Genomic DNA, 27,913 nt, shown 5'->3' with positions numbered 1-27,913 from the left:
TCTCGGAGGATATTTCATTTTTATAAGGTGATGGAAGCAAGCCGGGACCATTTTAATTATTGTGTTAATTAAAAGAGCTTAAAGCACGGGTTATGGTCTGTAATTATTGTTTAATATTGTTCGTACGAGGTTTAAGTGGTTGGTGGATCATGGCAATATAACTGTCCGTGATGGTGACACTTTTTCTTTTCATATTTTATGATGAGAAGTAAATATATAAGAAATAAGGATTTTTAGTATTTTTTTTTCCACATTTTTGTTGGAAGTAAATTAAATTACTAAATTATTTTCTGAATTTACATTTAATACAATTGTTTTTAAATATTTTTGATATAATTTGATATTTATTACGTTTAATTTTGTCTTTTTTTAATTTATAATTTAATTTTTAAACATTAACTATTTTTTTTTATAAACTCATAAAAAATTTATTTATATTTTAAACAAAACTAAAAACAAATAAAAAATTTTTTACATTAGAGATCTTTTCTTTTTTAATGAGCACTTTGAGCAACACAATCTTAACTTTCTGTCAAACGACATAAGTTCACGATTTTTACCACATCGACATTCAATTTTGGCACCTTGCATTGAGGCTTTGTTTTGTAAGCTATTTTTCATATAATAATAATTGATTTTGACTTTAAACTCTTCAATAATAAGATTGTGGTCGTAAATGCAGACTTTTAAATATATATTTGATAATTTTAATTAGATATGTAAGATTCGTTATATGAATTGACTAATAATTACTGTTTATACTATCATAAAATTTGATCTTTTAATTTCAATGTATATTTTAAAAAATCAAATAAAATTAAACTTAAATTCATTCGAACATTTATATATTGGATATGTTAAAATTCGAAGACAAACCACTTTACTCCTTTACCAAATTATTCAAAATAATATTTTCAACAATATAAATTGTAGAACAATATAATCAATCATATTAAATCATTAAATAACTATTATAACAAAACAAATAATTTTCAATTTCAAAGTCTCTAAGTCTTATTTGGTATTTAAGGGGATTGGTCATCTCTATATATATATATAAAGACAATGAAAAAGAAAAATTAAAAATCAGTTTTAGAGATAATATTATGAATTTATTTAGTAAATCCAAACACATCAACCAGTCAACAAAGACTTATAATAGGTGCAGGTGTAGTTAATACACGTAAGATAATTATGAATTTAATATTGTAATAGTTTTATTAAAAAAATAAAAATAATAATTAAGAAATTAGTTTAATTAAAATATTATAAATTTTAATTTCAAGAATCATAAAATTATGTTTAATTGAAAAAATAAAATAAAATAAAATGAAATCTAGCGGTAAAATTCTGTGTTGTGTCCAAACAAAACAATCAATTGCTCTCCCTCTGCCTCTCTTTCTTCCCCTCATAAATCGCCATATCTTCCTCCCCGCCGTTTCTTACTCCGAAAGAAACTTACCTTATTCAAGCCAAACAAACCCTAACTTGTCCTAACACGGCTCTGCATTTCCGTCTCCTAATTTTCTCTTCCATTTCTCCGTCAACACAATCATGAACCACAACCAGAACAAATAGTTGAATCATCCGCCGGCTGATAAATTTTAAAGTCGTTTTTGTTATACATTGTTACTTCGGAGATGAAACAGAGCAGAGAGGACATTAACATGCATCAAGTTCTCTCTGTTTCAATAATCATCGCTATTGTTGCATTGAGCTCCTCCCGTGAAGGTGTCTGTCAATCTAGCGACGATTCAGATTTTTCCGATGACAGCAATCCAGCTGCTTCACAGCTTTTTAACCAGATAATTTTTGATCGCATCTCTAATCTCACTTCTGTTTTTCAAGATGATATTAAAAGGGAATTTGGTTTTTGCGTAACAGACGTGTAAGTTGTCGTTCTTCGTACCATCATATATCACATCCTATGCAGATGTCCGTGTGTACATACATATGTTAATTTTTACCTGTGAAATTTATAGACATCTTCTTGGTTATCCGCAAAGCATCCGTTTATTGATATTGATTTAGTTTCTCCAACAGGAAGTGAACTTATAATTTTGATTCAAACTGTGATATTACATGAAATATGAACTGCAGGGAAGCTGATTGGAATGGGGCATTTAATTTTTCAGAAAGACCTCAATTTTTGTCTAACTGTGCCAAAAAAAGCAAAGGTACATATTATTGAATTGATTTTTACTTATATTCAAGACCTAAATCCGTAACATTAATCCAATCCCTCCTAGTTATCTTGGATGCCACACTTATTTTAAGGTTGGTAAAACATGGGTCACCAGGGGTGTTTACTGTGAGATTCTTTTGTAAATGCCATAAATATTCTATCCTTACGATCTTCCCAAATGGAACTCTATATGCAAAAGTGCATAAAATTTTGATTTCATTATTTTCTTTTTCAGATTTGGATTAAGATCATAGAAATTTGTATGTTGCAAAGGAATGAGTACTGTTTTTTTTCCTCTTTATTTAAACTCAACAGTGGCCGATTATTATGTCTAGTTAAGTACATAAATTTCCTATGTACTTAAATTTCCTAAGCATAGAAGAAGACAAACTAGCACAGTTGAGAAAGCCATATCCAACGGAAGATTTAAAGAAGCCAGAGGGTCCTAATCAGAAATATGAGCAATGGACTAGTCCTAATCATAGTACCAGTAGTGTTTACTTGATAATTATTATGTGTTTAAGGTTTTTTTTTCCTCTTTTTACATAAACATTGTTAATATTTTAATTTGTAATATATGTATATTTTTTGTGTTTTTTCACTGACTTTAATTTGTTTAGCTTTAAATTTTGTAAATGTTTGAGAAAGAAAAGTCTGAAGACCCTGAACACTTGCAATTGTCCTTAATCTAATGATGTTAGATTTAGAAACAAAACAATAAATCACACTGTACTGAATTATCACAAGAAAACGGTATTTGAGTTGTAATAAAGTTAACCCACAGGAATTAAAAGTGTACTTGATTCTTAAAAAACTTCTACAGACATACAAGTTTCATATTTGTGGTTTACGGTGATTCTTGTATTATGTCAGCAAACCAAATTGTAAAATGGTTACCCATTTGTTTTACCAGTTGTCTAAAGTAGTTTAATAGATAATTTCTAGTTGAATTTATTTTATTATGAGTCAATATTTGATATCTCTAATAATGTCTTTGTGGTTCAACAGGTGACATGATGCAGCGTATATGTACAGCTGCAGAAGTAAAATTCTACTTCAGTAGTTTCTTTGAGAGTGCAACAAAGCGAACCAATAATTATTTGAAACCCAACAAGAATTGCAATTTAACCTCATGGGTTTCTGGATGTGAGCCAGGATGGGCATGCAGTGCGGGTGAAGATCAAAAGGTTGATCTGAAAAATTCAAAGGATATCCCTATTAGAACTGAGAGCTGTGCACCCTGTTGTGCGGGCTTTTTCTGTCCTCGTGGAATTACTTGCATGATAAGTAAGTCCTCTCAGATTTAACAGATGATAGCAGTATAATGAGAACTAGCATTTTATATCTTTCTTCTTAGTATGCTTATTGTATGCTTTTTATTCCCTGTTTTTTGAATTAGGAAGTATCTTTCTTTATTTGATGATAATATCAGATATTTGGAATATTTAGAAGATTAATGTTAGGAAACAGTCATTTTTCAGAGATGGGAACATTTAATTCACATCTCAATCACTGTTTAGGTTAAAAAACAAAGAGATTCACCTTCTGTGCACCATCTCCCTTTTCCCTGAAGATAATAAAGGGGAGATAGACTTCTCTGAAAGAACTAACACCAGGGACATGTGAATGAATCAAATAACAGCCCACTGTTTATAAGGAGTTCCATTGATTTTTAAAGCACCTGTTCTTTTCTCTTTAAAAATAAATATACTTAGTTGGAAAGAAGCTTTAAATGCTTTTCATCTGAAAAAAAGAAACTGCTTCTAGGATTTGATAATACATTGTCTTCGTAAATTGGAGTTATTGCAATGTGTAATATTTTCTCCTAATGAGATAAAGGTACAATCCCACAATTTGATAGTACTGACTTCATCTTCCTGTTGGCATTTTTAACTTCTGAACTGAAGCTTGTCCACTGGGTGCCTATTGCCCACTTGCAAAACTCAACAAGACTACTGGTTTATGTGACCCGTAAGTTCATTATTGTTTTAAACGTTTTACTTTATCTTGAGCTTTTATGCTGTAGCATACATTAATATTTATTAGCAGAAGTATTTTGCAGATACCGATACCAACTACCTCCTGGAAAGCCAAACCATACATGTGGCGGAGCAGATGTTTGGGCTGATATTGGGAGTAGTAGTGAGGTATTCTGTTCAGCCGGATCATACTGCCCCTCTACTATCCAAAAAATTCCTTGCACTAAGGGGTATTGAAAGTTATCCCAGAATCTCTAGCATTTACTCATAGAACTGCAGCTCAGAATTTTTTTTATCTATTGTTGCATGCTTGTGCTATCCTCTGTAGTTTGGGCAGTCTTTCATGCTCAGCTCTTCTGTTTCCTTTTTTTAGTTCCCTTTCTATTGTCTGTGTAGTGGCTGTAGTTTCTTGACTAATTGACTATTTGTCTTCTTCTTCAGACATTACTGCAGGACAGGTTCAACATCACAAACGGGTAAGGTTCTTGATAATTCACGAGCATGAACTAGTCACACTCTTATGATATCTAGAATGGGAACATATCAGGAAAAATAAGACAAAATAAGATGAAAAATAAAGGACCATGGATCAGGATTGGGGTGCTGTTGTATGCACATGGATGACTATCGGGGACATTTTCCGTCATATTAATGGCATCCGTCATGCATTGTATCATCTATCATAGTTATCTGATACTGTTTATTTTCTTTGCTCTAAGGTCTACAGATAGAATAACCTTTCAGTATGAATTTGCAGGGTGTTTTCGGTTGGCAACTTGTAATCCACAATCAGCAAACCAAAATATCACTGCATACGGCATCTTAGTTTTTGTGAGTGAGCAGTTTACCCTTCAACCACTAATGACAGAATTTAGCTTTTAGAAACTATCTGAACGTAACAGTTTTCCTATAAAATCTAATTGCAAACTTCATTCATGTTCTATTATTAACTCGCTGTATTGCAACTTCATTGTTTAATATATGGGGCATTTATTTTTCAAAAGATTTTATAAAATAATATGGACTCAAACTGTATATCTATTCTTGTAGGAAGTCATATATATAATTTCTGATTCAGTTTGCATTTAACAAAATCTTGCAGACACAACCATCAGTTCTGACCCTTCGCTTGTCAATGTAGGCTGGATTAAGCTTCCTGCTCATCATCATATATAACTGTTCTGACCAAGTTCTTGCGACACGAGAGAGAAGACAAGCAAAATCTAGGGAAAAAGCAGTTCAAAGTGTAAGAGAAACAGCACAAGCACGTGAAAAATGGAAATCTGCAAAAGACATTGCTAAGAAGCATGCAATTGACCTGCAGACATCATTGTCACGTACATTTTCTCGCAGAAAATCTATGAAATCAGATCTGATGAGAGGTATAAGCCAAGCCAAACCTGGAACAGATGCTGCATTACCACCTTTACCGGGTAGTTCAAACACATCCAATAAACCATCAAAGGGAAAAAAGAAAGAAAAAAGCAACCTAACAAAGATGATACATGACATTGAGCAGGACCCTGAAAGTAATGAGGGCTTCAATCTGGATATTGGAGACAGAAATATCAAGAAGAATGCACCAAAGGGTAAGCAATTGCACACTCAGAGCCAAATGTTCAGGTATGCATACGGTCAAATTGAGAAGGAAAAGGCTATGCAAGAGCAGAATAAGAACTTAACCTTCTCAGGGGTAATCTCAATGGCTAACGATATCGAAATAAGGAAGAGGCCTATGATTGAAGTTGCTTTTAAAGATCTAACAATCACCTTGAGAGGGAAAAACAAACATCTTATGAGATGTGTGACTGGGAAGCTAATGCCTGGTCGAGTTTCTGCTGTTATGGGTCCATCTGGTGCTGGAAAAACAACTTTTCTTTCTGCTCTGACCGGAAAGGCACATGGTTGCATGATGAGCGGCATGGTTCTTATAAATGGAAAGGTTGAGTCAATACAGTCATACAAGAAAATTATTGGTTTTGTGCCACAAGATGACATCGTTCATGGAAACTTGACAGTGGAGGAGAATCTCTGGTTCAGTGCAAGATGCAGGTATGCTAATTTAGCTCGAGCAAATCACTCGACTTGCATGGTATGTTATTTGCTATTGATTGTAATCTTTTCGACATGAATGACAGATTTTTTTTTTTCTTTATATTGTCATTATTGACTTGAGATTCTTTTATACTTTTGCTACAGCCGTTTTATAGTATATCCAACCGCAAAGGATATTAAACCTAATTGCACATCTTCCTTTATATAATAAATATCAGGGTACATAGAGAGAAGGGCCATCAAATATGTCTTTTTCTGGCATCTTCCTGCATGGCCCTAGAGATACATAAAGTTTTACTTTTGTTTTGAATCAAGATACATGAAGTCTTATAGGCACGCATTGATAGCTTAGTTTGCATTCCTCTTGGCAAAACTCCAGCCCTTGTTTTATTTGCTTGTCTTTCCTGCTCCTTATTATTGACTGGTCCTGATTATCTTTAGGCTTGCAGCTGATCTGCCAAAACCAGAGAAAGTTTTGGTTGTTGAAAGAGTCATTGAGTCCCTAGGTCTGCAGCCTGTCCGAGATTCTCTCGTCGGGACAGTGGAGAAGCGAGGAATCTCTGGTGGTCAGAGGAAAAGGGTAAATGTAGGATTGGAAATGGTGATGGAACCTTCACTTCTGATATTAGATGAACCCACATCTGGTTTGGACAGTTCATCTTCCCAGTTACTACTTAGGGCGCTTCGACGAGAAGCTCTAGAAGGAGTTAACATTTGCATGGTTGTTCACCAACCGAGGTAAGATTCTTCTTGCAATTCCAAGAATTTGACTGTTCTGATACATCATCAAGGTTTTTTTAATCTTTCATTTTCTGTTGAATATTCAGTTTGTGACATCTTCCTTTATTTGCTTCTCCACCAATGAAATAATTATTTTCATAATTTATACAGGTTGCTAATTTTTTTTTCAGCTAATCAAATACAACTTAAAACTGTGGATTTCCGCATTTTGATAATCACTTGTAACAGAGCCGTGCTATGTAATGTAACTGAGGCACAGCCTATTTTCAGCTGTTTAAACTCATTATACTTGCAGATATTTTTTACTTTCCTAGATAATTTCAGGCTCCTCATGATATTCAAAATGGTTAGAGATGGAAAGAACATAAATGAAAACAGTTGCACTAGTCCTGAAAAATTCACTTGCAACGGAAGATATAGCCCTTGCATGAAGTCCTAATCTCAATTATGCAGTTCAAATAAACTAGTTAATTGAGAGGTTGCTTGTGTTCTATTTTTCTCCACTATTCAGTTTTGGCTGAAAATATTTCGGTTTTTTCTTCTTCCTATGCTGCAGTTACACATTGTTCAGAATGTTTGATGATTTGATACTTCTAGCAAAAGGTGGTCTCACAGTATATCATGGATCGGTAAAAAAAGTTGAAGAGTACTTCTCTGGCCTTGGTATTAATGTGCCCGAGCGTGTTAATCCTCCAGATTACTACATTGACATCTTGGAGGGCATAGTAAAACCAAGTGTCAGCTCAGGGGTCAACTACAAACAACTTCCTGTTAGATGGATGCTTCACAATGGGTATCCTGTCCCAATGGATATGCTAAAAAGTGTCGAAGGAATGTCGGCAGCTGCATCCAGCGAAAATTCAGCCCATGGAAGTGTTACTGGTGGATCAGAGGAAGAGTCTTTTGCAGGAGAATTTTGGCAAGATATGAAGCATAATGTTGAGGTGAAGAAGGACAATCTACAAGATAATTTTACTAGTTCTGGTGACTTATCACAACGGGAAACCCCTGGTGTCTTTCAGCAGTACAGATACTTCCTTGGGAGGTAAAATGCTGATATCATCTTTCATATGTTAACAAGACATTGATGTTTGACTTTTCTTCTGGTGTCAAATGTATTTGTTTTTTATCTTTGAAAAAAACGTAAGAGACTCAAAAGAGTTTCTTAATTATATATACACTTACTACATGTGATATATTTATATTTTTAAATCTTTGAGTGAAGGAGAAATATTAAAATTTTAGTCAATTCTCATCAAGTTCTATCTTCTGAATGATGCAATCCTGAATTTTGTTGAACTGGCTTCTGCAGGGTTGGTAAGCAACGACTGCGAGAAGCTAGGACACAAGCTGTAGATTATCTGATTCTCTTGCTTGCTGGCATTTGCCTAGGAACGCTTGCCAAAGTGAGTGACGAAACATTTGGGGCAGTTGGTTATACCTACACCGTGATTGCAGTTTGTAAGTTGAAATTAACTGGTTTCTGAATATGTAGTGAATAACTGTATAATCATGTCATTCAAATTACTGTTGAATTGACATAAACTTTAGTTGTGTCTTGAGCAAATTCATCTTCCATTCAATACCATGTTCTATTTCTAACCTCCCCTTCTTTTCCCCTGTTAAAACTAACATGTTTGAAACTCATTGACCGTCAGCTCTGCTATGTAAGATCGCTGCTTTGAGATCGTTTTCATTAGATAAGCTACACTACTGGCGAGAGAGAGAAGCTGGTATGAGCAGTCTAGCTTACTTTCTTTCTAAGGACACAGTCGACCATTTCAATACAATTGTCAAGCCACTCGTGTATCTCTCAATGTTTTACTTCTTCAACAATCCAAGGTCAACTGTTATTGATAATTACGCTGTCTTGATATGCCTGGTGTACTGTGTGACTGGTATAGCTTATGTGTTGGCCATCCTTTTTGAACCTGGTCCAGCTCAACTCGTAAGCTCTTTAATTTATCCAGGCAGAAACTTCAATTAGCTTCATAATGGTCATACGGCCACAAACTAACCCTCCTGTGTATAAATGATGCAGTGGTCGGTACTGCTTCCAGTTGTTTTAACTCTGGTTGCAACCAATAGCAACGACAACAAAATAATCGAGACCATATCTGAAGTTTGCTACACAAAGTGGGCTCTAGAAGCTTTTGTGGTCTCAAATGCTCAGAGGTTTGGCTTTTGTCATATACAACTTTTTTGTACTCTGAACTTATGCTTGTTTTGTTCTTATGCCACATTCTGAAATACTGTTTTGTTTCGATAAGTTTCTATATTTTAATTATTTAATGTGTAAATTTTAACCATAACTTACATGTTTTTTGCAGAACAAACTTAACTTATATATGCAAAATTCTATAACGTAAAATTATATTTTTTACTTATTGAATGAGAAATTACAAAAATATTTAATTTGAATTGGCCATGAGATTAACTTGAACTTAGGATACATGTTTTATTTAAATTTTACATTGGTTATATTTTATTCTCAATCATATTGCATGTGGTTGAAATTTGATTAAAGCTAAGCATTAATGCTGTCTTGTCATTATTACCTTCAGATATTCGGGAGTCTGGTTGATAACAAGATGTGGTTCGCTAATGAAAAACGGGTACAACCTCAAAAATTATGTTCAATGCTTGATCTGCCTTGTCATTACTGGCATGTTCAGCCGCGGTGTTGCTTTCTTTTGTATGGTAACCTTCCAAAAGAAGTAAATTCAACCTCTCCCTCGTGCTTTCTCTGCACCATAACCAGAAATTTCGATGTGCAAGTTTTCTGCTTCGAAAGAAACCCATAGAGATTGTTGAAGAGCAGTGACGGACAATTGACGGTGGATGATTATAATCGAAAGGATGGCCTCCTAGGAGCAGCTGCATCGGGGAACATGAAAATACAATTCAAACCCCGTCTTTGTCAGTTTGGAGTGGACGAGCGAGTGGAGTGGATTAGTGAGGCCAATTAAATAATTCAAGGTTTGCCGCCTTCTGATTATGTGAAGGTTTCTCTGTACTATTTTTGTATTCACTATTCATTAGTTAATGACAGATGATAGATGATGTATAAAAAGGATTCTCCTCTTCCCTCGTTTAATCAGTAAATTTTGTAAACAGGCATTATTAAATTTATGAAAGAATCTTCTATCAGGAAAAAGAAAAAAAAACCCGAAGCTAATAAAGAATCTTGAAGTTTGCATCGATAACCTCCAAAGAGGGGAAGCTCTTTTTCCCCCATAAGAATATTGAAGAACAACATTCTGAGAAGATACGAAGTTTTCTTGTATCTTCCATGCATGCACTCTAATCTCTGATTCTGCCTTGTTGTTAGCCTAAATAAGTTGTTTCGCTAGCCTTGATATTTTATATACGTATTACTCCAAGTATACTAGAACACAATGGCAGTGTCATCCCTTGGGTGTCTCTCAAAATGTGGAGCAAATTCTTAGCATCCACCTGCATGAATGAAAATGTCGTATAGCCTTATTCTGAAAATGAAAATGGTCATCAGAGGAATCATGGAGCACATGTCATTCTTTGTTTCCTCGTCTTCATTGAGTTTCATTTCCTCAAGACTCCATAAGAAATGAATTACGGAAGCATCCCCCAAGGATGTGATTGTTTAAGGTATAAAATAGCTTACCTTGATTTAGATGCCAATGAACATATAGTTCATCTCCAAACCATATCACCCATAAATTTAAGTGCTGGAACACCCCTTATCTCTACATCAACTAAAGGTGCCTCGATTAATCTCAATTTAGAAAGTTTTGGATCTTTGCGGACCATATCAAGTGTACGCATTTGATCCTGCAACCATCAACGCATACAATTATTTACCAGTTGCTTAACAATCTTAGACAGCAATGAGAACAAATACAACTTGGTGAAACAGGCAATGACATGCATGCTCGAGTTATGAGTACAACAATAACTAAATCCATCATTTTTCAAAATAACTAGTTCACGTGCAATAAATATATATGTTCATTGCAATTTCTTATCAGATGTTAAATGATAGTCAAACCATGTGATATGTTAATTACGTGCAATAACTAGGCATACCTTCCTTCTCATTGTACAGAACTTGCAGTCAGATGCTGATGGAGGAAGGACCTGATTCACAACAAGCCTCTGAACAGGAACTTTTTCCTTCCTCAAAGCTGAAAGCAACCTTGATGATTCACTTGCCGCCATGACCTGAGCAATATAACAGATAGTCATAAAGTGAGAGATGGTGATGATTATCAGATTAGCAGGAGGCACAAAGTACTTCTAAAAAACCCACATTCTTGCATCATGAAATTTCTTCATTATAGATATGGATAGATCACATATAGATATAAAGATTCCATATCTATACAACGTTGCATCATGAACTTACATTTTATGTATGTTCAATATTGGATGATATAGAGAAGGCTATTACCGTTGGGATTGTTACAATAATAAACTCCATGGCATCTGTATCATGGAAAAGGTCCCGAACTTTGCCCATCCTCTTCCTCAGTTCCTCCAGTTTGTTGTCAGACTACAGATTCAAACAGAAAACTGTAAGAAAATAACACCACAAAACACCTCGAAAACAAGTTTGGTGCTTACTTCTTCCTGCTGTGAGTTTCCTTTCCCAAAAACTGACTGGAGGGCTGAAGTGGCTGATGCTATCTTTTTCTTGAGCTGGACCACATAAATCCATGTCAAGAATATATACAGATCAATCACAACGTACATACAGATCAATCACGTGATCGAGACTTGAAAAGTAGAATGACTCTTTTACATTTTTAAGCTGTAAGCCTGTAACTGCTTTCAGTTTAAGATACAGCTCAGTAATATTTCCATTTACAAGTTGAGTTAGGCCAAAATCTGGGTTTTAGATTCACACCTTCATCATTTTGCCTATGGACAGGTCAAGGAAGTCAGGCAGTGAAAGAAGTCGAAGAGTATGCCCCTACAAACAAACTTATAAATAAAATTGATAGCAACATGGTAAAGCAAATATCAAGACATGTGAGCGTTCACTAACAGTAGGTGCGGTATCGAACACAACTCGAGTGAACATACTATATTCTGGTGATTCAACTAATTGCATAACCTGCAATACAACAGCAGTGGTCATGAAAAACAAGGAAAAGTAGCAAGAAAAATGAAATAGGAAATGAGAAACTATTTACAAGTCAATTGTTTTACATAAAATATTATTGAGACAAGACTTGCCTTAGAAATTGCAATTGCTTCATCCATTCCAGGAGGGGGAGTATCCAGCAATTCTCCAAGTTTTAGTTCCCCTATCTATGAAAAATTCAAAAGATTAAAAGGATGTTGTGAAATATAACAAGTATGATTTAGAAGATACATAAAGCATCTCAAAAGTCCAGTAATGATTAATAGTAAGAGGAAAAGCAGATCTAAAGTGGACTCGTGTTGCTATTACCATGAGTTGCCGAGTTAAAAACCTTACAAGAAGTTATCAGCATCAGCATCACTTGCATTTTTCTTATAGAAACATTAATGGCTTCACTTCTTTATTTTACTCACTGACTGAATAATGGAAAAGGCTGAACTATATGGAAAATTAATGGATTAAATATATTAGATTAGATAGGAAATTCCAGCCATTAAGTGGCTATGCTGAAAAGGGAAGTAACCAACCACATCTACTAATTAGTCGAAGCTTAATCATTTCTTGATGGATGATAATCTAAACACGATCATATCAAATACACGAATTAACTTGCATGAAAGCCCAAAAGTTATGATTTACAAGGCAATTGTAGACAAATGAAGGTAAAATTCACCTGGTCAGCAAGCATCCCAAGGCCCATGCTTTCCATAATATTTTTGACGCCACTGCCACCATTCTTTTGACTTGCATTTTGGAATTCCGCTCGAGTTCTCTCAGGGTTTATCTGTCTCAGAGAAAAGGTTAGACATTTGGCATCAAATAGGCACATATAAAACAATAGATTGATAGTCTGTTCCTTGTCCAAATACCTCAATAGCAAATAAAGGGGAATCCACTCCTCCAACAGGGACAGGCATTCCTCCTACCAAATCCTGCAAATAAAAAACTATTCTCGGACCAATACCAAGTATTTCGAACAATCAGATGAACCTGGAAGCAGAAGGTGATACCTGGGCAAAAGAATCACTTAAGGAATGAGCAGGGTCAGTTGAAACTACAATGGTTGGGTGACCATGGTTAGCAAATTTTACAGCAAGAGAAGCAGCACAGCTTGTTTTTCCAACACCTCCCTTCCCACCCATCATGAAATACTTCCGGTGGGTGCCGGAAACCATCTCATCAAACCCCGCAGCAGCTTCAGAAGAAGTTGCCACCGATCTCACTACAAGAGGAAGATGCATCCAACTATCACTGAAACGACCTTTAAAAGTCTGAATGCCTGGATTCTACTTGATCTCACATACTAGATTCATCAGAAACCAATAAAGTACATAATCTCCAGTTCTCAAAAATCAATTCATCAAGGTCTCATCAAGGGACTTCACATCTAAAATCCGGTCCTAACTCCTAAACAACTTTAGAGAAAGAGAGAAAATTTGTTACACTGGCCTGAGCACCCTTTAGGATTAATTTACAGCGCATTTAGACAAACAAATATACATATACATATACATATACATATACCTAGAGAGAGAGGAAAAGGGTATGCAAAAAGATACTTCTAAATTATATCTGACCAGTTTCAATCTTCTTCCTTCATTCTGCAAAAAGGGGACCAAACTTCACTTTTGGAATTAGGTTCCCAACCATCACTGTTCTCTTACCAATATTTCTCTACCTCTCAGTATTTTCTTAATAGAAAGAAATCAACAAAATACTTTTGGCATACCCTTTTTGTTATTGATCAATTCCTTTTCTTTTTACATTTCAATCTTCCAAAGAAAAAAGTTAAAAACAATAACAAAGTAAAAGAACCAAGAATAAGTGAAGTGGGAATGAATAGGAAGAGCAGAGCAATGTTCAAAAACAATTAAGGAGAAGGTTAAAATGTTCAATTTTTCGAACTTTTACAGATAAAAGAAACAAATGATGAAAAGAAGAAAAAGAGATACCGTGAAATGGCGTCTCCATGGGCTTTCTATGGATCAGGATCGATATAGAACTCAAACTTCTACACGGAGAGTAGTAATTCTGGGGCTTGGAGATAATCTTGAAGAGACTACCCATTGAGCTGAAATCCTTAGTTGCAGAAAGACCGCGAATGCAATCGATTGAAAATGACAAAAAACGGCGAGATATCATGATGCGATGTCCGCTTGATTACCTCGAAAATCCTGGAAAAGACAATGGAAGAAGGGAAAGACGAAAACTGGCTTCAGAATTGAGAAAGGGAGACGGGGGTTTTGGTAGGGTTTTAGAATTCTTAAATCACGTGAAAGGCACGTGAAAACCCACGTATCTTCTTCTCCTGCCTTTTCTCTCCAGTCTCATCAATGGAGGTTTCAGCTTCACCAGGATATATTCCCAGGAGAATCTAAAGTCTACTCTTCTCCCATCTCAAACAAGAAACAATACCCACCATGGAAAACCACCAGCCTGGAAGAAAACAAGGCAAACACACTGACAAAAATCCTTCACAACAGCCAAGAACGCCGCCAAGAAGAGAAAGCTTCCACTACAGCGCATGAGTTTGATCCTTCACCATGGAAAAGAGCTCGGGTTTGATGAAAACTACAGGGAACAAATTCGTAAATCTTACGAGCAGATGGAAAGTTGATAAATTTTTCTCTTTCTTTTGTTAATTTTCCGTAGAATTATTAATTTTTAAAAAATATTTATGCATGTCTTATCTAACTGTATATAAGTAAATAATAATTCCTCAAATTTTTTTAAGATTATTTTATATTTAATGTAGTACTAACATATATAAACTTGAGTATAACTTTTTAATAAAATTTATATATTTATTCTAATCATAACACAAAACACAGATTTGAACCCTCCATTCTTTATAAAAAATAAGAAACTCTAGCCCACAACTTCAAAAGTTAAGAAATTATCAGTTATACAGTGAAAGCGGTTGGTAATTACGTAAATATATATTATATATGTGTGTGTGTGTGTGTGTGTGTGTATATGATAACCCACAACAAAGGCCTGGTTTAGAAGCTACGTCAACACCAACTCCCGGCTCTTTGCATGATCACGTCCCCCTCACAAACCACACGGTTTAGCCTTAAAAGCTAAACAGCAAACCAACCAAGCCACACTCTGAAAGCTCCCTTTCATCTTCTTCCTCCGGCACACATCACCAACAACAAAACTTTTCCTTTTTTCTTCACATTTCTTCTTTCAAAATCAGATGTCAACACCATCATCAACCACAACCAGTTGCAGCAGTAGTATTACTGGGAGTCCTCCTCCTCCTTACATTTCATCTTGCTTTGCATCCAAGCTTTTTGGGTCTTTCCGTTATCATCACCACCTGTTTGATCAAATTCATAACCAGATCGGACCTCCTTTTTTCCGCGGCTTGAGGTGGGGTTTAGGTTGGGAAGAAGTGGAGGACTCTGGTGGTGATCTGTCTCCTTCAATGTCTTCTGAGGGTGGGAATTTTCCTCACAGTATTTCGTTGGACGTTGTAAGGATTCTTGTTGGGTTCACTGTTGATTTTTCTGCTGGTTTTTTTGGGTGTCTATTTCATGTTAATTTATCTTATGGGTGATTCTGATTTCCTAATTTTAGTATCATTGCTTGTGAAACCAGAGTATATAAATATAGATGTGTACTTGCGCAGATGATGAAAGCCTAGAATTTGAATAGATTAAGATCAGTATATAACTGGTTTTTTTAAAGAAAAAATTGCAAATAAGATTGACAAAATTTCGTTGATTAATTTAAATCTTTTATATGGTCATTCAATTTACTTTTTACTGCTTTATCTTGTAATGCCAGAGGAGCAAGAAGCTTAATGGCCAACAAAAGAGAGATGCACTTGAAAGAGAGGTATAGAGATGCATACATACATATATATATGTTTCAATTCTCTGTATATCTACTAACTCGCAAGGAGAACATTAGAACTGGTATATAATTTTTTTAGATCATTAACATTAAATAATTGCATTACACTGGCATTTATTATATAGGTGATGGGTATTACATATAGGCCTGACTTGACAACAAAGTCTCTCTTATGAAGATATAGGAAATCTTGTACGACTAGACCAACAAGAACAAGACTAAAAGATAAGTAAAAGGAAAAATAACTAAATTGATAAACAGGGTGATTTTTTTGGAATCTAAAGAATTGTAATATAAGATTTTGAAGCATCTACAGTGAACTACTTTCTTCCAAAATTAATAATTGCGTGTATGAGAAATCTTATGGCTTAAAATGTTCACAAGCTTTCATTTTAAGAAGGAAGTACTAATTCTTGATAAGCTCCATCACCTATTCATGAATGGCAAGTACCTTTCAAGCTCTAAGCTGCATGTTCTTGGACATAAAGGGAACAATAAAGTAGGACCAAATCCCATTTTCTATGCAGCCCATAAGGCTAGAACAGTACTGTAAAGAATCTTTTACAGTACTTGAGTAAATTTATCTTTCAGTTACTATGAGAGTAAGAGTAATTTTTATACAAATTGTTCCACAAAAGAATTATGCTATGCAGCATTGTTCGATATCATTAGTAGTTACGTGGGAGAGTTTTCATGTTTTAGGTTTCCATGCTTCAGAAAATGCTGAATCAAGAAGAAAAGATGCATAAGATTTTGGAAGGCGTGCATCATCATCTTGGTGGATCTGATATTAGTATCCCAAATTTTCTTCCTCCCAAGGTGACCCAACTTCCCTTCCTTTCTTCCTTTTCTATTTTTACATTCTAAAGTTATGAAAACAAATATCAGGTTAATGGGTTCTTATAATCAGTAAAATCTGATTAAAAAACCCCCAAAATATTGATATTGAAACAGTACTTGTTCTCTTTTTTATTTAAAAAATAAAAAAGCACTATTATGCCTAGTGATGATACCTGCATACTTTCTAGAATATGCATTGTTAATTTGCATAATATTGCTTTCCAAGAAGTTGTTGGTATATTGATTTCTTTCAGCCTTTCAGGGCAAGCAAATTATGATATCCCTGTTGGATTTTCTATTCCACCATACAAAAAAGATGTTGGAGAGAGATTACATCAATTACTTCACATTTGTATATGATTCCACATTCAGCAGATATATCTATAGATGTGAATAAAAAATTGATAAAGCAAGCTGGTTGTTAACTTTTAACTATGCAGACAAAGGAGCTGCTAGCAGAGTTAGCTATGGTTGAGAGTGAAATAGCTCGACTCGAAAATCAAATAAGTCAGCTCCAACTTGGTTTGAAGCAAGAGCAAGAATTCACTAAAGAAGCAAAATCAAGACAGTGGCAGCCTGCAATGTTAAACAACCACCAAGGTCGTCCACCGCCATATGCAAGCCAGCCAAGCCCCTTAAGCAAGGGAACAGGCAATGAGAAAGTTGGATTTGAGACTAAGACTTTGCATTTCATAAATAAAGCTATAAAGGGTGATTACAAGCTTAATGATTTCAATGCAAATGACAAACTTCGAAGCTCAAGATTAATTGCTGATCAGAAAGAAAATCGTTTCCATGAAGAACTGAAATTACAAGAGAAAAATCCAAGAAGAAGTGGCATGGTAAAATCACCTTCACCCTTGCGTGATCCTCGACATCCGTCACCTAAGGTATGTAGGCAAATATGCACTTTAATATCATCTTATACACATCTTCTAAGTTTAGCTAATGCTTTATTTCAGTTGAGAGAACGTATTCAGGAGACCTCCTTGGACCTACCCCCGAAATCTTTATCAAGTGTCATTCTATCAGAAGAGAACATTCAGAATTGGCATCCCAACAAGCTTGCTGAGAACATAATGAAATGCTTGAACTTCATATATGTCAGGTTACTTAGAACATCAAGAGCAATGGAACTAGACAAGTCTGGATCCATTTCCAGATCTACACCATCCTCTTTAAACTCGAGAAGCTTCAGGGGTGATACCGGCTTGATCACAAAGTCAAGTCTTATGTCCCATAAGGAATCAAGGCAACAGGATCCCTATGGAATTTTCAACGTAGATGAATCTATACCAAGGGATATTGGCCCTTACAAAAATTTGGTTATTTTCACTTCAAGTTCTATGGACCCCAAATGCATTTCAGGTTCCAGTTCTGTTCCTTTAATAAGAAAGTTAAGGTAAATGGAGCAGATTGTCACATGCAGAAAATTATGCTTAAATTTAGAAGTATGAGCTAACAAAGAAAAGAGACTTAAGATTCTTGATATACTCTCCTATATATATATATATATATATATATATGAATAATATGGTAAATTTTCCAATCTCAATCTTCACCTTCTCATTTTGAAACAGGGTTTTGATGAACAATCTGCATTCTGTGGACTTGAGTGTCTTGACTTACCAGCAAAAATTGGCATTCTGGATCAACATGTACAATGCTTGTATCATGCATGTATAATGAAAAAATATATGTATTTCCATTACTTTCTTTATGCTTATTGAAAAAATATAGCCTGTTGTGGGCATAATCTCACACATTAACATCTGTATCCTCTTCTTTTATTTTGATTCTCATGTTGTATCATTCTTTCTTCCATTTCAGGGTTTTCTCCAATATGGAGTGCCTAATACACCAGAACATATGGTTGAGTTGATAAACAAGGTACACCACAAATTTGTTTTTACTATTAATATATAGACGGTAGATTGATTATTTCCTGATAATATTTCCTTTTGTTAAAACCCAGTTTAACTCTCTTATTTAACATCGTATTAGAGTAGTTAGTATTTGAGTTTAGGAGATCTGTGCTTGATGACGACTTCAGCCTAACATGCTTGTGCTCGAAAATGAGTACTAATATACAAAAAATAGATCGGCTACTTCTATATATATTTAAGTTTTTGAGATAATTAGCTACTATCAATTACTTAATGTTTATACCCTGAATCTAGTTAAAATCAAAACTTTATGGAGAAACCTTCTTGTATCTTCTTCATTCAGAAAATTCCATTTTTACCTTTGAGAAGTTATTTCTTCTTGCTTTCAAGACCAATGAAAGACATTTGTATCTATATTCAGGCAACACTTAACGTTGGAGGCAATACTATAAGCGCACACGCAATAGAACACTATATTCTAAGGAAGCCAACATCTCCTATCATCAAAGAGGTAAACAAGATCGATTCTATGGTTGATATAGAAGTTGTATCATTTTACACACCATATTGAACTGTGTTTCTCTTTTCATAGGCTTATCAAAAGGGTGACAAGGAAGACAAAGAAACCATTGTCCGGAAACTTTATGGACTGGAATCAATGGATCCTAATATCACCTTTGCTCTTTGTTATGGAACAAGATCATCCCCAGCAGTACGTAAAAAACTAACTTCTCCCCGTCGTCTTGAAATCATCTTTTAATCTTTACTTAATATTGTTATAATCATGAAAAGGTCGAGATTTTTTCTACTTAAAGCACACAAAAAAAAAAAAAAGTAATAACTCAATCCAAACACCAGTTATAAATGATATAAATTGAAAATACAAACGGGAAGTAAGTTACGTAAATGCAGGTAAGGGTATATACAGCTGATGGTGTAATAGGTGAGCTAGAGAAATCAAAGCTGGAGTACCTGCAAGCTTCAATTGTGGTGACCAACACAAAAAGGATTTTGTTCCCTGAACTTCTGCTTCAACACTTGCTGGATTTTGCATTTGATATTGAGACATTGGTGGAGTGGGTCTGTCACCAGTTACCCACGTCTGGTTCGTTGAGGAAATCAATGGTGGATTGTTTCAGAACCCAGAATAATAATGCCAAAATCTCCATCACTGTAGACAAGATACCTTATGATTTTGAATTTCAGTATCTGTTGGCTATATAGAAGACTTTATATACATATATACATATATATATCTGATAATCTTACCCTGTAACTCTATGGGTGTGTGCATAATATGTAGTTATATGGTTTTGGGGATGGAGAAAATTATGAGATTGTTTGTTTTCTAATAAATTTTGCAATCATATCATTGCAATTTCCTTATTAATTTCAGTTTGTTTATGATCTATCATGTTTTATATTTTATACCATATAATATATCATATTATATACTTTTTTTTAAAAAAAAGTCAGATATACTTCACTTAAATTCATTTTCAATTTAGTCAAAAAAAAGCCTATCATCTACATTAAAGATAAAAGATTTCAAAAAAATTCCAAGACCTAAACTTAAAAATTTAATGTCAACCTAAAATTATTTTCAATATATATAAATTGCCCTTCATATCAATAGACTAATTTACAACCAATTATTCATTTTATTTCTTTTTAAGAACCTTTTTAAGTTGCTTAAAAATTAATTATAAGACCCAACTCCCTCAATTTTTATCTTTCTTAAAAAATAAATATTTGATTTTTAAATAATTAAAATTAATATATTACATTAATTCTATATTTAGCTATCCCAGAATTCAATTTTCATAATTATGGGAGTGTGGAAGAAAAATGAGAGGCCCTTTTGAAAAGTCCCAAGCCAACCAAGAACATAATAACTAAAAAGGGCGCACGATGCTATAATGCGCTGAGTCATTAAGCGCACATTAGCAAACCACCGTCTTCCGTCTTCCTCTTTCTCTTCTTTCGCTTTCTATGCCATGTTGCGTCACTCGTGTAATCAGTCATCCCTGGGTTTTGAACCTTTCTAGGAAAAATCAATTTTTTCACCAAAATCCACTAATTTTGAAGGTAGAAATTCAACCCTTTTTTTTTTTTTTTTTTGTTTCTTTAACTGCTGATCGAATTGAATTCCTTACCTCCATATGTGCAAAACTAAAATGGCGATCAACGCCTCCGATCCTAATTCAGTCCGAACTCGTCCTACTCGGTCCTCTCCCTCCTCTCGAAACCCCCGAACTCCGACGAGTCAGGACCCGTCTACTCCAAGACAAGTAAGATCGCCCAGACCAGCAAACAGCGCTACCACCTCAAGCGGAAATTATACATCCAGCTCCACCAACAGCGGCGGCACCTACGTGTCATCTACCGCGCCTGCCTCAGTTGGCAGCAGTCATTCCTCCCTCTCCAGCTTCCGAGATTCACTTCCGGAGAATCCCCACATCTACGACATCTCCGAGATTCGAGCCGCCACCAACAATTTCCTCGCCAAGCGGTACTCGCCGTCGTCCTCCACGCCCTGCTGGCGCTGCACTCTGCGCGGGAAGGAAGCGATCGTCTTCCAGCGGAAGTTCCGGCGAAAAAACGACATGCATGAACTCAAGGAACGGCTCTCCGTCATCTGCAGGAGCCACCACGCGACTGTCATCCGTCTCCTCGGCGCGTCCGTCTCTGGCGAACACATCTACCTCGTCTACGAATTCGCCCGCGGCGGGTCGCTCGCCGAGATCCTCCGCAACCAGAAGAACCCTAGCTTCACGGTCCTCTCCACTTGGGTCTCGAGAATGCAGATCGCCACAGACCTTTCCCACGGTCTCGACTACATCCACAACAACACCGGCCTCAACATCAGCCTCGTCCACAATCACATCAAAAGCACTAGCATCATCGTCACGGAACCCTCTTTGAACGCCAAGATCTGCCACTTCGGCGCCGCGTATCTCTGCGGAGAAGCCGGAGACGATAACTCCGACCCAAAATCTCCGCCCGATTCGGAGATAACGGAGGAAGAATCGAGAAAAATAACCCGAACCGGCGGATCCATGCGGTTCGAGGGGGTGAGAGGGTACATGTCCGATGAGTTCCGGTCGTCGGGTGTTCCGACCCGGAAATCCGACGTGTACGCTTTCGGTGTGGTGATTTTGGAGCTTTTATCCGGTGAGGAGCCGCTCAAGTACCGGTTTGATAAAGAGCGGGGGGATTTCATCAGAACCTCGGTGATTGAAACCGCGAGAGCCGTGATCGACGGTGGAGATGAGCAGAGCAGAGAGTGGAGGCTGCGGAGATGGATGGACCGGAGACTAGGTGATTCATTCCCCGTGGAGGTCGCTGAGAAGTTGACACGACTCGCGCTGGATTGCGTACACGTGGACCCAGATAAACGGCCCCACATGGGACGCGTGGCAGGAAAAATATCGAAAATTTATTTGGAATCAAAAATTTGGCACGATAGTATGAAAATCTCGACCGATATCTCGGTCTCGTTAGCGCCGAGATGAGTTTTGAATTTAAAATTTTCGGAGGAGGCTGTTTCTTTTTTTCTTTTTTTAATTTTTTTCGTGATAAATTGTTGATCGTGACGAGAGTGAAATGGATATTGTACATTTTAAATTCTTTTAGGTAATTATTTATTTATTAGTGCAGATTAAACAAAGATTAAGTGAATTTAATTAGAGTTTATTTATTTATTTAATATTTTTTGATTGCTTTAAATTGACGTATCTAAAAAAATTAATTTTGGGTTGATAATACCAATTAATTGTATTTAAAATAATATTTTATAATATCCGAATAAATGATTCGCTGTTTGTCAAAACAAATTTGATGTTTGAGAATCAAATAAGATTTGCATATGTTACACAATCCCATATATGCGTATATATATAATAAGGCTGTTAGCTCTGTCCAATTAATTAATTTTTGTCTTTCCTTGTTCACATTGGTTAATTATGATAATGATAGATCATTATTTTATTGATTAATATTTTTCATTAATATTTACGAAAAGGAAGGTATGTTAGTTGTTGGAATTTTTTTAACGACAAATAAAATTAAAATTTTAATTGATTTTAATTATTTCCAAAATTAATAATTTAAAATATTTTTAAATATATTTATATTAATTTTAAATTTTTTAAAAAATAAATTTTATGTAACGACCCCGAAAAAATAATTAAAATCACTATGTGATTTTGCATCGATTCCTGTGAGGTGGGCCGAAAAAATATAAAAAATCAAGACTCACCAGTGGTGAGACTTTCCGGTGCAGTGGCTTCTCCGGCTCACATTGCGGTTTGGTATTTTACTTCGATCAACCTGTAGATAAAAAAACGGTGATCACAACGGTAAAAAAATTACGTGAAACGGGAATCGGGAATGGCTTCATCGGAGGCGATTTGTGAAATTTTTCGCGGCGGCACCACAGGGCTTCGTTGGTGTTTTCCGGTCAATTAGCCGGTTCTTTCATTTCGATTTGGTCATGAGTGAGTTTAAAATTGAATTTCGTACAAAAAGGATAAATATATATACACACACAGAGACAACTATATTTTATTTATTATTATTTTATTAAGTTATTGATTTACATGAGTCCATTCTATTGGGCCTTTTGATTTCTAACAATTTTTCAATTCCTTAGCATAAGGGCCCAATGCCCAATTCGATACTTGATTCCTCGAACCCGACCCAATTATATGGTAAAAAATATCAAAATGTAAATAGTAAAATTAAGTTACATTACTGTATAAAATGGTAAAAATGGGTAAATATATATATATATATATAGATATGGTTGGTTTATGAATGAAGAAGAGAAACTGAAAATTAAGTTACATTACGTATGTGTGTGTGTGTGTGTGTGTTATTATATATATATATATATATGTGAATATATAGAATAAATAATAGATATTTTCTATATGCCCCAGTGTTATATGTCGTTCTTATTTTGCAAATACTACTTAATTGCTAACAATTATATAAAGTATAAGTATGTATAATATCTAATAATGTGGAATATAAAAAATATATAGTACTTCATCTATATATCCATGTATAAATCTCACTTCTTTGTTTGTTAATAGTTTTATACTTTATTTGGTAATATATCTTTCAAATCGATACGTGATATTTTAATTTCTTTTTTTCTGTCGATGAGATAACAAAAAAATAACATTTATGTGATTTTTTTATATGGTAAACTTTTGTCATTTCTTATTTTACCTATCAGAAAATAAAAAATTATAATTATAATATTTATACATATTATAAACTCATACTTAAATTAGATACATTAAAACTTATAACGGTTTAACCATAATTAATCATTTTTAAATGGATTTAATAAAGTGATAATCCGTTACGTACACCGAGACCCATTTGAACTCACTTGCAAATAAAAAATCCAATATATAATATTAACGAACTTAATGTGATTGAATTAAGTTTTATCTTACTAGATTATTAAAATTACGATAAAATAAATATTTTGTTATGAATATGTTTCGTGAATTATAATAGTTACAATGATTTAATAAATAATTTAATTTTTTTAATTAAAAAATTAATAAGTAAACAGCTTTAATATACTTAATTAACAATATTCTCTTCTTTTATAGTTTAGCATTAAAATTATTAATATTATTACAATTAACAAAAATCTTCTTGCTAGCTGAGCTCATCTTTATAGATATTAATATGATTTCAATGTTTATATACAGATCTCTATTTTATAATACAAACTGTATATGTATACGTATGTATTACTAACTATATAAATTTATGAATCTTATTAATTAAATACCAGCCATACATGACTGACTGAGAACGCAATTGGATGCCTGAAAGTTTCTGTAGTTTCATCAAACCATTGACCACTGACTCTTAGGGAAGAAAAGTCTACAATCTCCACTGCATTTTAAACTTCCCAGCTTCTAAGATACGTTATCCCACGCTGTATATAGAGACCACAACCACCCATCTTCTTCTGCAACCAAAACTCTAAAGCTTGATACTTGCATCAACAATGGCGCACATCTCTGCTTTCCTTCTCTTCAACATTATGTTCATCTTTCCATTTCTTGCAAACTCCCTCTCTTCCTGCAACGGCCCATGTAGAACTCTCAACGACTGCTTCGGCCAGCTCATCTGCATCAACGGCAAATGCAACGACGATCCGGACGTCGGAACTCACATCTGCAGCAGCGGCGGCGGCGGCGGCGGCGGCGGCGGTGAGTGTAAGCCGAACGGCAACATGTTTTGCCAAGGGAGTTCACACCCGACGTTCCAATGCTCGCCGCCGGTGAAAATGGCGAACGAAGCCTTGCTGACGAACAACAACTTTGAGCCCGGCGGTGATGGCGGAGACCCGTCGGAGTGCGATGGACAGTTTCACAAGAACTCGGAGCTGATCGTGGCGTTATCGACGGGGTGGTATAACGGCGGGTCTCGGTGCGGGAAGGGGATTCGGATCCGGGCGAGGAATGGGAAGAGCGTGGTGGCGAAGGTGGTGGACGAGTGTGACTCCATGAATGGGTGCGACAAGGAGCATGCAGGGCTGCCGCCGTGCGGGAACAACATCGTTGATGGGTCTAATGCTGTGTGGAATACTTTGGGCCTTAATGTGGACGATGGTATTGTGCCCGTAACTTGGTCCATGGCTTAGGGTTTTGGGCTTTTGTCGGCCTTGGAATAATGGGCTTGGTAGGAAACGATGTCGTTTTGTTCACACCTGTGTCCTAGTTTCAAGTCTCTTAATTATGTAATGAATATTCCCTGCAAATAAAAAGGAACAACAATATACGTAATTAATAAAATCGCTTTGGTCCGCAATTGATACCCGTAAAGAATAATTAAATTAAAATTAATTTATTTATTTTAAAGTGTTTAAAAAATAATAAATTATAACCAAAATAATTATTTTAATTAATTAAATTTAAATTTTTTAATAATTAAATATTATTACTAATTATGTAATTATTACGAATAAATATTGAATTAAATCTATTTAAACGCGCCGAAAATTACTCAACTATGATTTCCATTGTCAATTAGTTACGTAATCAAAGCAAAAACCTTCGTATCAACCGGGGGCCCATGTTTTCATTTCATTCTTTCATTTCATATACCACATGAAGTGTCATATTTGACATGAGGATAACCTTGAGCTACCCATGATAAATATATTTATATATATATATATATATATATCTCACATATACTATACATACATATATATATATGTCATTTATTTTGCCTTTATGGGAAATTTATATATGATATTAGTATTCATTTGTTATCATATAAGTTTCTTGATAATTATTACATAATTTATATTTGGGATAAAACTAAAATTCGAAAATATGAATAAATCTAAACGAAATAATATATTTTTGTTGATTAAGTTGAGAATTATTATAATTAATTTTGGTATATTGACAAAAACATTTTTCATTTAATTTAGTTAAAATTAAAAAAAATTAATAATAAATAATTTTTGAATTTGTCTATTTAAAATCAAATCACGAACCTTAATTTAAGCATAACACTATATTTAATAAGAATTAAAAAAAATATGTATTCAGGTTTGATATAAAAAAATGAGAGTAAGAAAAAAAATATAAAAATTTAAAAAAGATAAGAGTAAGAATACCAAAACGAATATATATACAAATTAGAGAAAAATAATAATAATGTATTCAAAATATTTTATTAATTAATTGATTATATAAATAAAAATAAATAATTTATATAAAAAAAAAACATACATATGAATAAGTAAATAAAAAATTATAAATTTATTAAATAAAAATATATTCATTTTCTAAAAATATATATATATATATTTATATACCTATTTTTTCTCTCAATGATGAATCAAACTTCAATATTCAATTTATAAATACTATTTTGAGGAACTTAAGCCATGGGTTGTATATGACCCATGTCGACAAACATATATTTATGTATAAATTAATTTTGAACTTAATACAATATTATTTAAAATGAAAACCTGGTTAAATTAACTTAATCCCAATCTACCCATAAAAAAAAATATATATTAATCTTTGAATTAATTCCAGCATGTATAATTTAAAAAAAAAAAAAAGAGAAAAGAAATTCTCTCTGACACATAATTTGTTACTTTTTTATACAAACCACATATTCAATTGTTCCAAAAAATTGCATTGCAGAGAAAACAGTTCATTTCATTACACACATTCCCACATCGAATAAATTCACATCATGTCAACATAAATATTTAAAAAAAAAAAAAAGCACTCTGACGTCATAAAAATTTTTACCCCATTTTTTTTAATAAATACCACTCACATCATCTGAAATAACTTACGCTGCACGCAAGGTAATTTCCAGCCAGTTAATTTAAATTACATATATGATAATCAATAATATTGAATTTAAATTTAAAAATTTAATTAAAACCCAATATATTAAATATTAATTTTTATGTGAGGTGAAAATAATTATTTTTACGAGTAATTTAAATTGATAAACATTCATTTTTTTTATTAATTTAATATTGGAAATAAAAATATGTATGGAACGTGTTTAACTCATTTCTTTCACAAAACTCTGCGTTTTAAAACTTTCATTGATTAGTTTCCTTCCCAAGAAATATTCTTATTGGATTTTTGGAAAATAAACAGATACACACATACATATTTATATATACATACATATATGCACCCTATAAATCTGTCTCTGACATATTTGTTACTTTTTTTGTTCTACAAATCACATGCTTAAATTGTTCCAAATTTGTATTGAATAGAAAACAGTTCATCACACACATTCCCACATCGAATAGATTCACATCATATCAACGCAAAATTTTAATATTTAAAAAAAAAAAATTCATTAAAAAAAAAAACTAAAAAAAGGGTTTTTAATAAATACCATCCCATCAACTGAAATAACTTCTATCTTATCTGTGCACGCAAAGTTATTTTCCAACTAAATTAATAATAACTATTTAATTATTAAACCGATTATAATATATTTATTATTACGTCATTGCACTGTCTGTCCAAATCGCTCACTGTCACCCGCCAGTTACTGTAGCACTGCACCCTCCGCCAGTTAAAAATCATAGAAGCCGACCACACGCACGCCCATAACATCATAACTCATTAGCTCGCCTTTTTGTCATGGTCTTTAAGTCTTCGCCGTCGGATGTTAATCCCGGTCGCCTGATCTGACGGCG

General features: G+C 34.3%; 5 protein-coding genes across 10 annotated transcripts; 4 read left to right on the top strand and 1 right to left on the bottom strand.

The window, feature by feature from the left end:
* Positions 1-1,369: 1,369 nt before the first annotated feature.
* On the top strand, positions 1,370-11,393 carry ABCG28 (ABC transporter family protein). 2 transcript variants are annotated; one of them, XR_015817414.1, is made up of 15 exons: positions 1,370-1,888; positions 2,101-2,177; positions 3,194-3,472; positions 4,093-4,156; positions 4,248-4,394; positions 4,606-4,640; positions 4,922-4,995; positions 5,306-6,216; positions 6,661-6,957; positions 7,517-8,005; positions 8,273-8,421; positions 8,619-8,908; positions 9,002-9,135; positions 9,525-9,939; positions 11,045-11,393. XR_015817414.1 is itself a non-coding variant. In XM_088214505.1 (14 exons), the coding sequence occupies exons 1-14, from the start codon at positions 1,641-1,643 to the stop codon at positions 9,679-9,681; spliced, it is 3,351 nt and encodes a 1,116-aa protein (XP_088070631.1). In that variant the 5' UTR covers positions 1,370-1,640; the 3' UTR covers positions 9,682-10,088. The 2 variants fall into 2 exon arrangements, 1 of the variants encoding a protein (XP_088070631.1); XM_088214505.1 differs by lacking the exon at positions 11,045-11,393 and having other exon boundaries at positions 9,525-10,088.
* On the bottom strand, positions 10,066-14,809 carry LOC110813377 (ATPase GET3B-like). Of its 3 annotated transcripts, none has more exons than XM_088214509.1 (12): positions 14,038-14,809; positions 13,096-13,307; positions 12,955-13,017; positions 12,759-12,869; positions 12,178-12,252; positions 11,987-12,055; positions 11,846-11,911; positions 11,563-11,637; positions 11,390-11,491; positions 11,026-11,160; positions 10,604-10,770; positions 10,066-10,448 (listed from the first exon to the last, which is right to left on the bottom strand). In XM_088214509.1, exons 1-11 carry the CDS (start codon positions 14,225-14,227, stop codon positions 10,633-10,635), a joined length of 1,236 nt encoding a protein of 411 aa, XP_088070635.1. In that variant the 5' UTR covers positions 14,228-14,809; the 3' UTR covers positions 10,066-10,448; positions 10,604-10,632. The 3 variants fall into 3 exon arrangements, with proteins under 3 accessions (XP_088070635.1, XP_088070634.1, XP_021896162.2); XM_088214508.1 differs by having other exon boundaries at positions 10,066-10,416; XM_022040470.2 differs by having other exon boundaries at positions 10,066-10,770.
* Positions 14,810-14,978: 169 nt separating this feature from the next.
* On the top strand, positions 14,979-20,031 carry LOC110813441 (electron transporter, putative (Protein of unknown function, DUF547)). Of its 3 annotated transcripts, none has more exons than XM_022040583.2 (10): positions 14,980-15,566; positions 15,881-15,931; positions 16,652-16,768; positions 17,230-17,679; positions 17,752-18,191; positions 18,370-18,469; positions 18,620-18,679; positions 19,097-19,186; positions 19,268-19,387; positions 19,588-20,031. In XM_022040583.2, exons 1-10 carry the CDS (start codon positions 15,288-15,290, stop codon positions 19,897-19,899), a joined length of 2,019 nt encoding a protein of 672 aa, XP_021896275.2. In that variant the 5' UTR covers positions 14,980-15,287; the 3' UTR covers positions 19,900-20,031. The 3 variants fall into 3 exon arrangements, with proteins under 3 accessions (XP_088070632.1, XP_021896275.2, XP_021896276.1); XM_022040584.2 differs by having other exon boundaries at positions 15,407-15,531; XM_088214506.1 differs by lacking the exon at positions 15,881-15,931 and having other exon boundaries at positions 14,979-15,566.
* Positions 20,032-20,536: 505 nt separating this feature from the next.
* On the top strand, positions 20,537-22,384 carry LOC110813442 (Protein kinase superfamily protein). The gene has a single exon (XM_022040585.2). The coding sequence runs from the start codon at positions 20,838-20,840 to the stop codon at positions 22,188-22,190; it is 1,353 nt and encodes a 450-aa protein (XP_021896277.2). The 5' UTR covers positions 20,537-20,837; the 3' UTR covers positions 22,191-22,384.
* A 2,257-nt stretch (positions 22,385-24,641) lies between these two features.
* LOC110813443 (kiwellin-like) lies at positions 24,642-25,521 on the top strand. Its single transcript, XM_022040586.2, has one exon. It carries the CDS (start codon positions 24,716-24,718, stop codon positions 25,352-25,354), a length of 639 nt encoding a protein of 212 aa, XP_021896278.2. The 5' UTR covers positions 24,642-24,715; the 3' UTR covers positions 25,355-25,521.
* The last annotated feature ends 2,392 nt before the right edge of the window (positions 25,522-27,913 follow it).

This window comes from Carica papaya, chromosome 2 (genome assembly GCF_054855325.1).
Source record: "Carica papaya isolate Zhongbai chromosome 2, ASM5485532v1, whole genome shotgun sequence".
NCBI lineage: Eukaryota > Viridiplantae > Streptophyta > Magnoliopsida > Brassicales > Caricaceae > Carica > Carica papaya.
This window is presented reverse-complemented; position numbering and strand designations above follow the sequence as displayed.

Coding starts and splice junctions, on each gene's coding strand:
- LOC110813441 (XM_022040583.2), top strand. CDS start 15,288: ATGTCAACACCATCATCAACCACAACCAGTTGCAGCAGTAGTATTACT. Junction 16,769..17,229: donor CAAATTTTCTTCCTCCCAAG/GTGACCCAACTT, acceptor TTAACTATGCAG/ACAAAGGAGCTGCTAGCAGA. Junction 18,192..18,369: donor CCTTTAATAAGAAAGTTAAG/GTAAATGGAGCA, acceptor ATTTTGAAACAG/GGTTTTGATGAACAATCTGC.
- ABCG28 (XM_088214505.1), top strand. CDS start 1,641: ATGAAACAGAGCAGAGAGGACATTAACATGCATCAAGTTCTCTCTGTT. Junction 4,157..4,247: donor ACTACTGGTTTATGTGACCC/GTAAGTTCATTA, acceptor AGTATTTTGCAG/ATACCGATACCAACTACCTC. Junction 8,006..8,272: donor TACAGATACTTCCTTGGGAG/GTAAAATGCTGA, acceptor TGGCTTCTGCAG/GGTTGGTAAGCAACGACTGC.
- LOC110813443 (XM_022040586.2), top strand. CDS start 24,716: ATGGCGCACATCTCTGCTTTCCTTCTCTTCAACATTATGTTCATCTTT.
- LOC110813442 (XM_022040585.2), top strand. CDS start 20,838: ATGTGCAAAACTAAAATGGCGATCAACGCCTCCGATCCTAATTCAGTC.
- LOC110813377 (XM_022040470.2), bottom strand. CDS start 14,227: ATGATATCTCGCCGTTTTTTGTCATTTTCAATCGATTGCATTCGCGGT. Junction 12,056..12,177: donor AAGCAATTGCAATTTCTAAG/GCAAGTCTTGTC, acceptor GTTGTATTGCAG/GTTATGCAATTAGTTGAATC. Junction 10,771..11,025: donor TCTGTACAATGAGAAGGAAG/GTATGCCTAGTT, acceptor TGATGGTTGCAG/GATCAAATGCGTACACTTGA.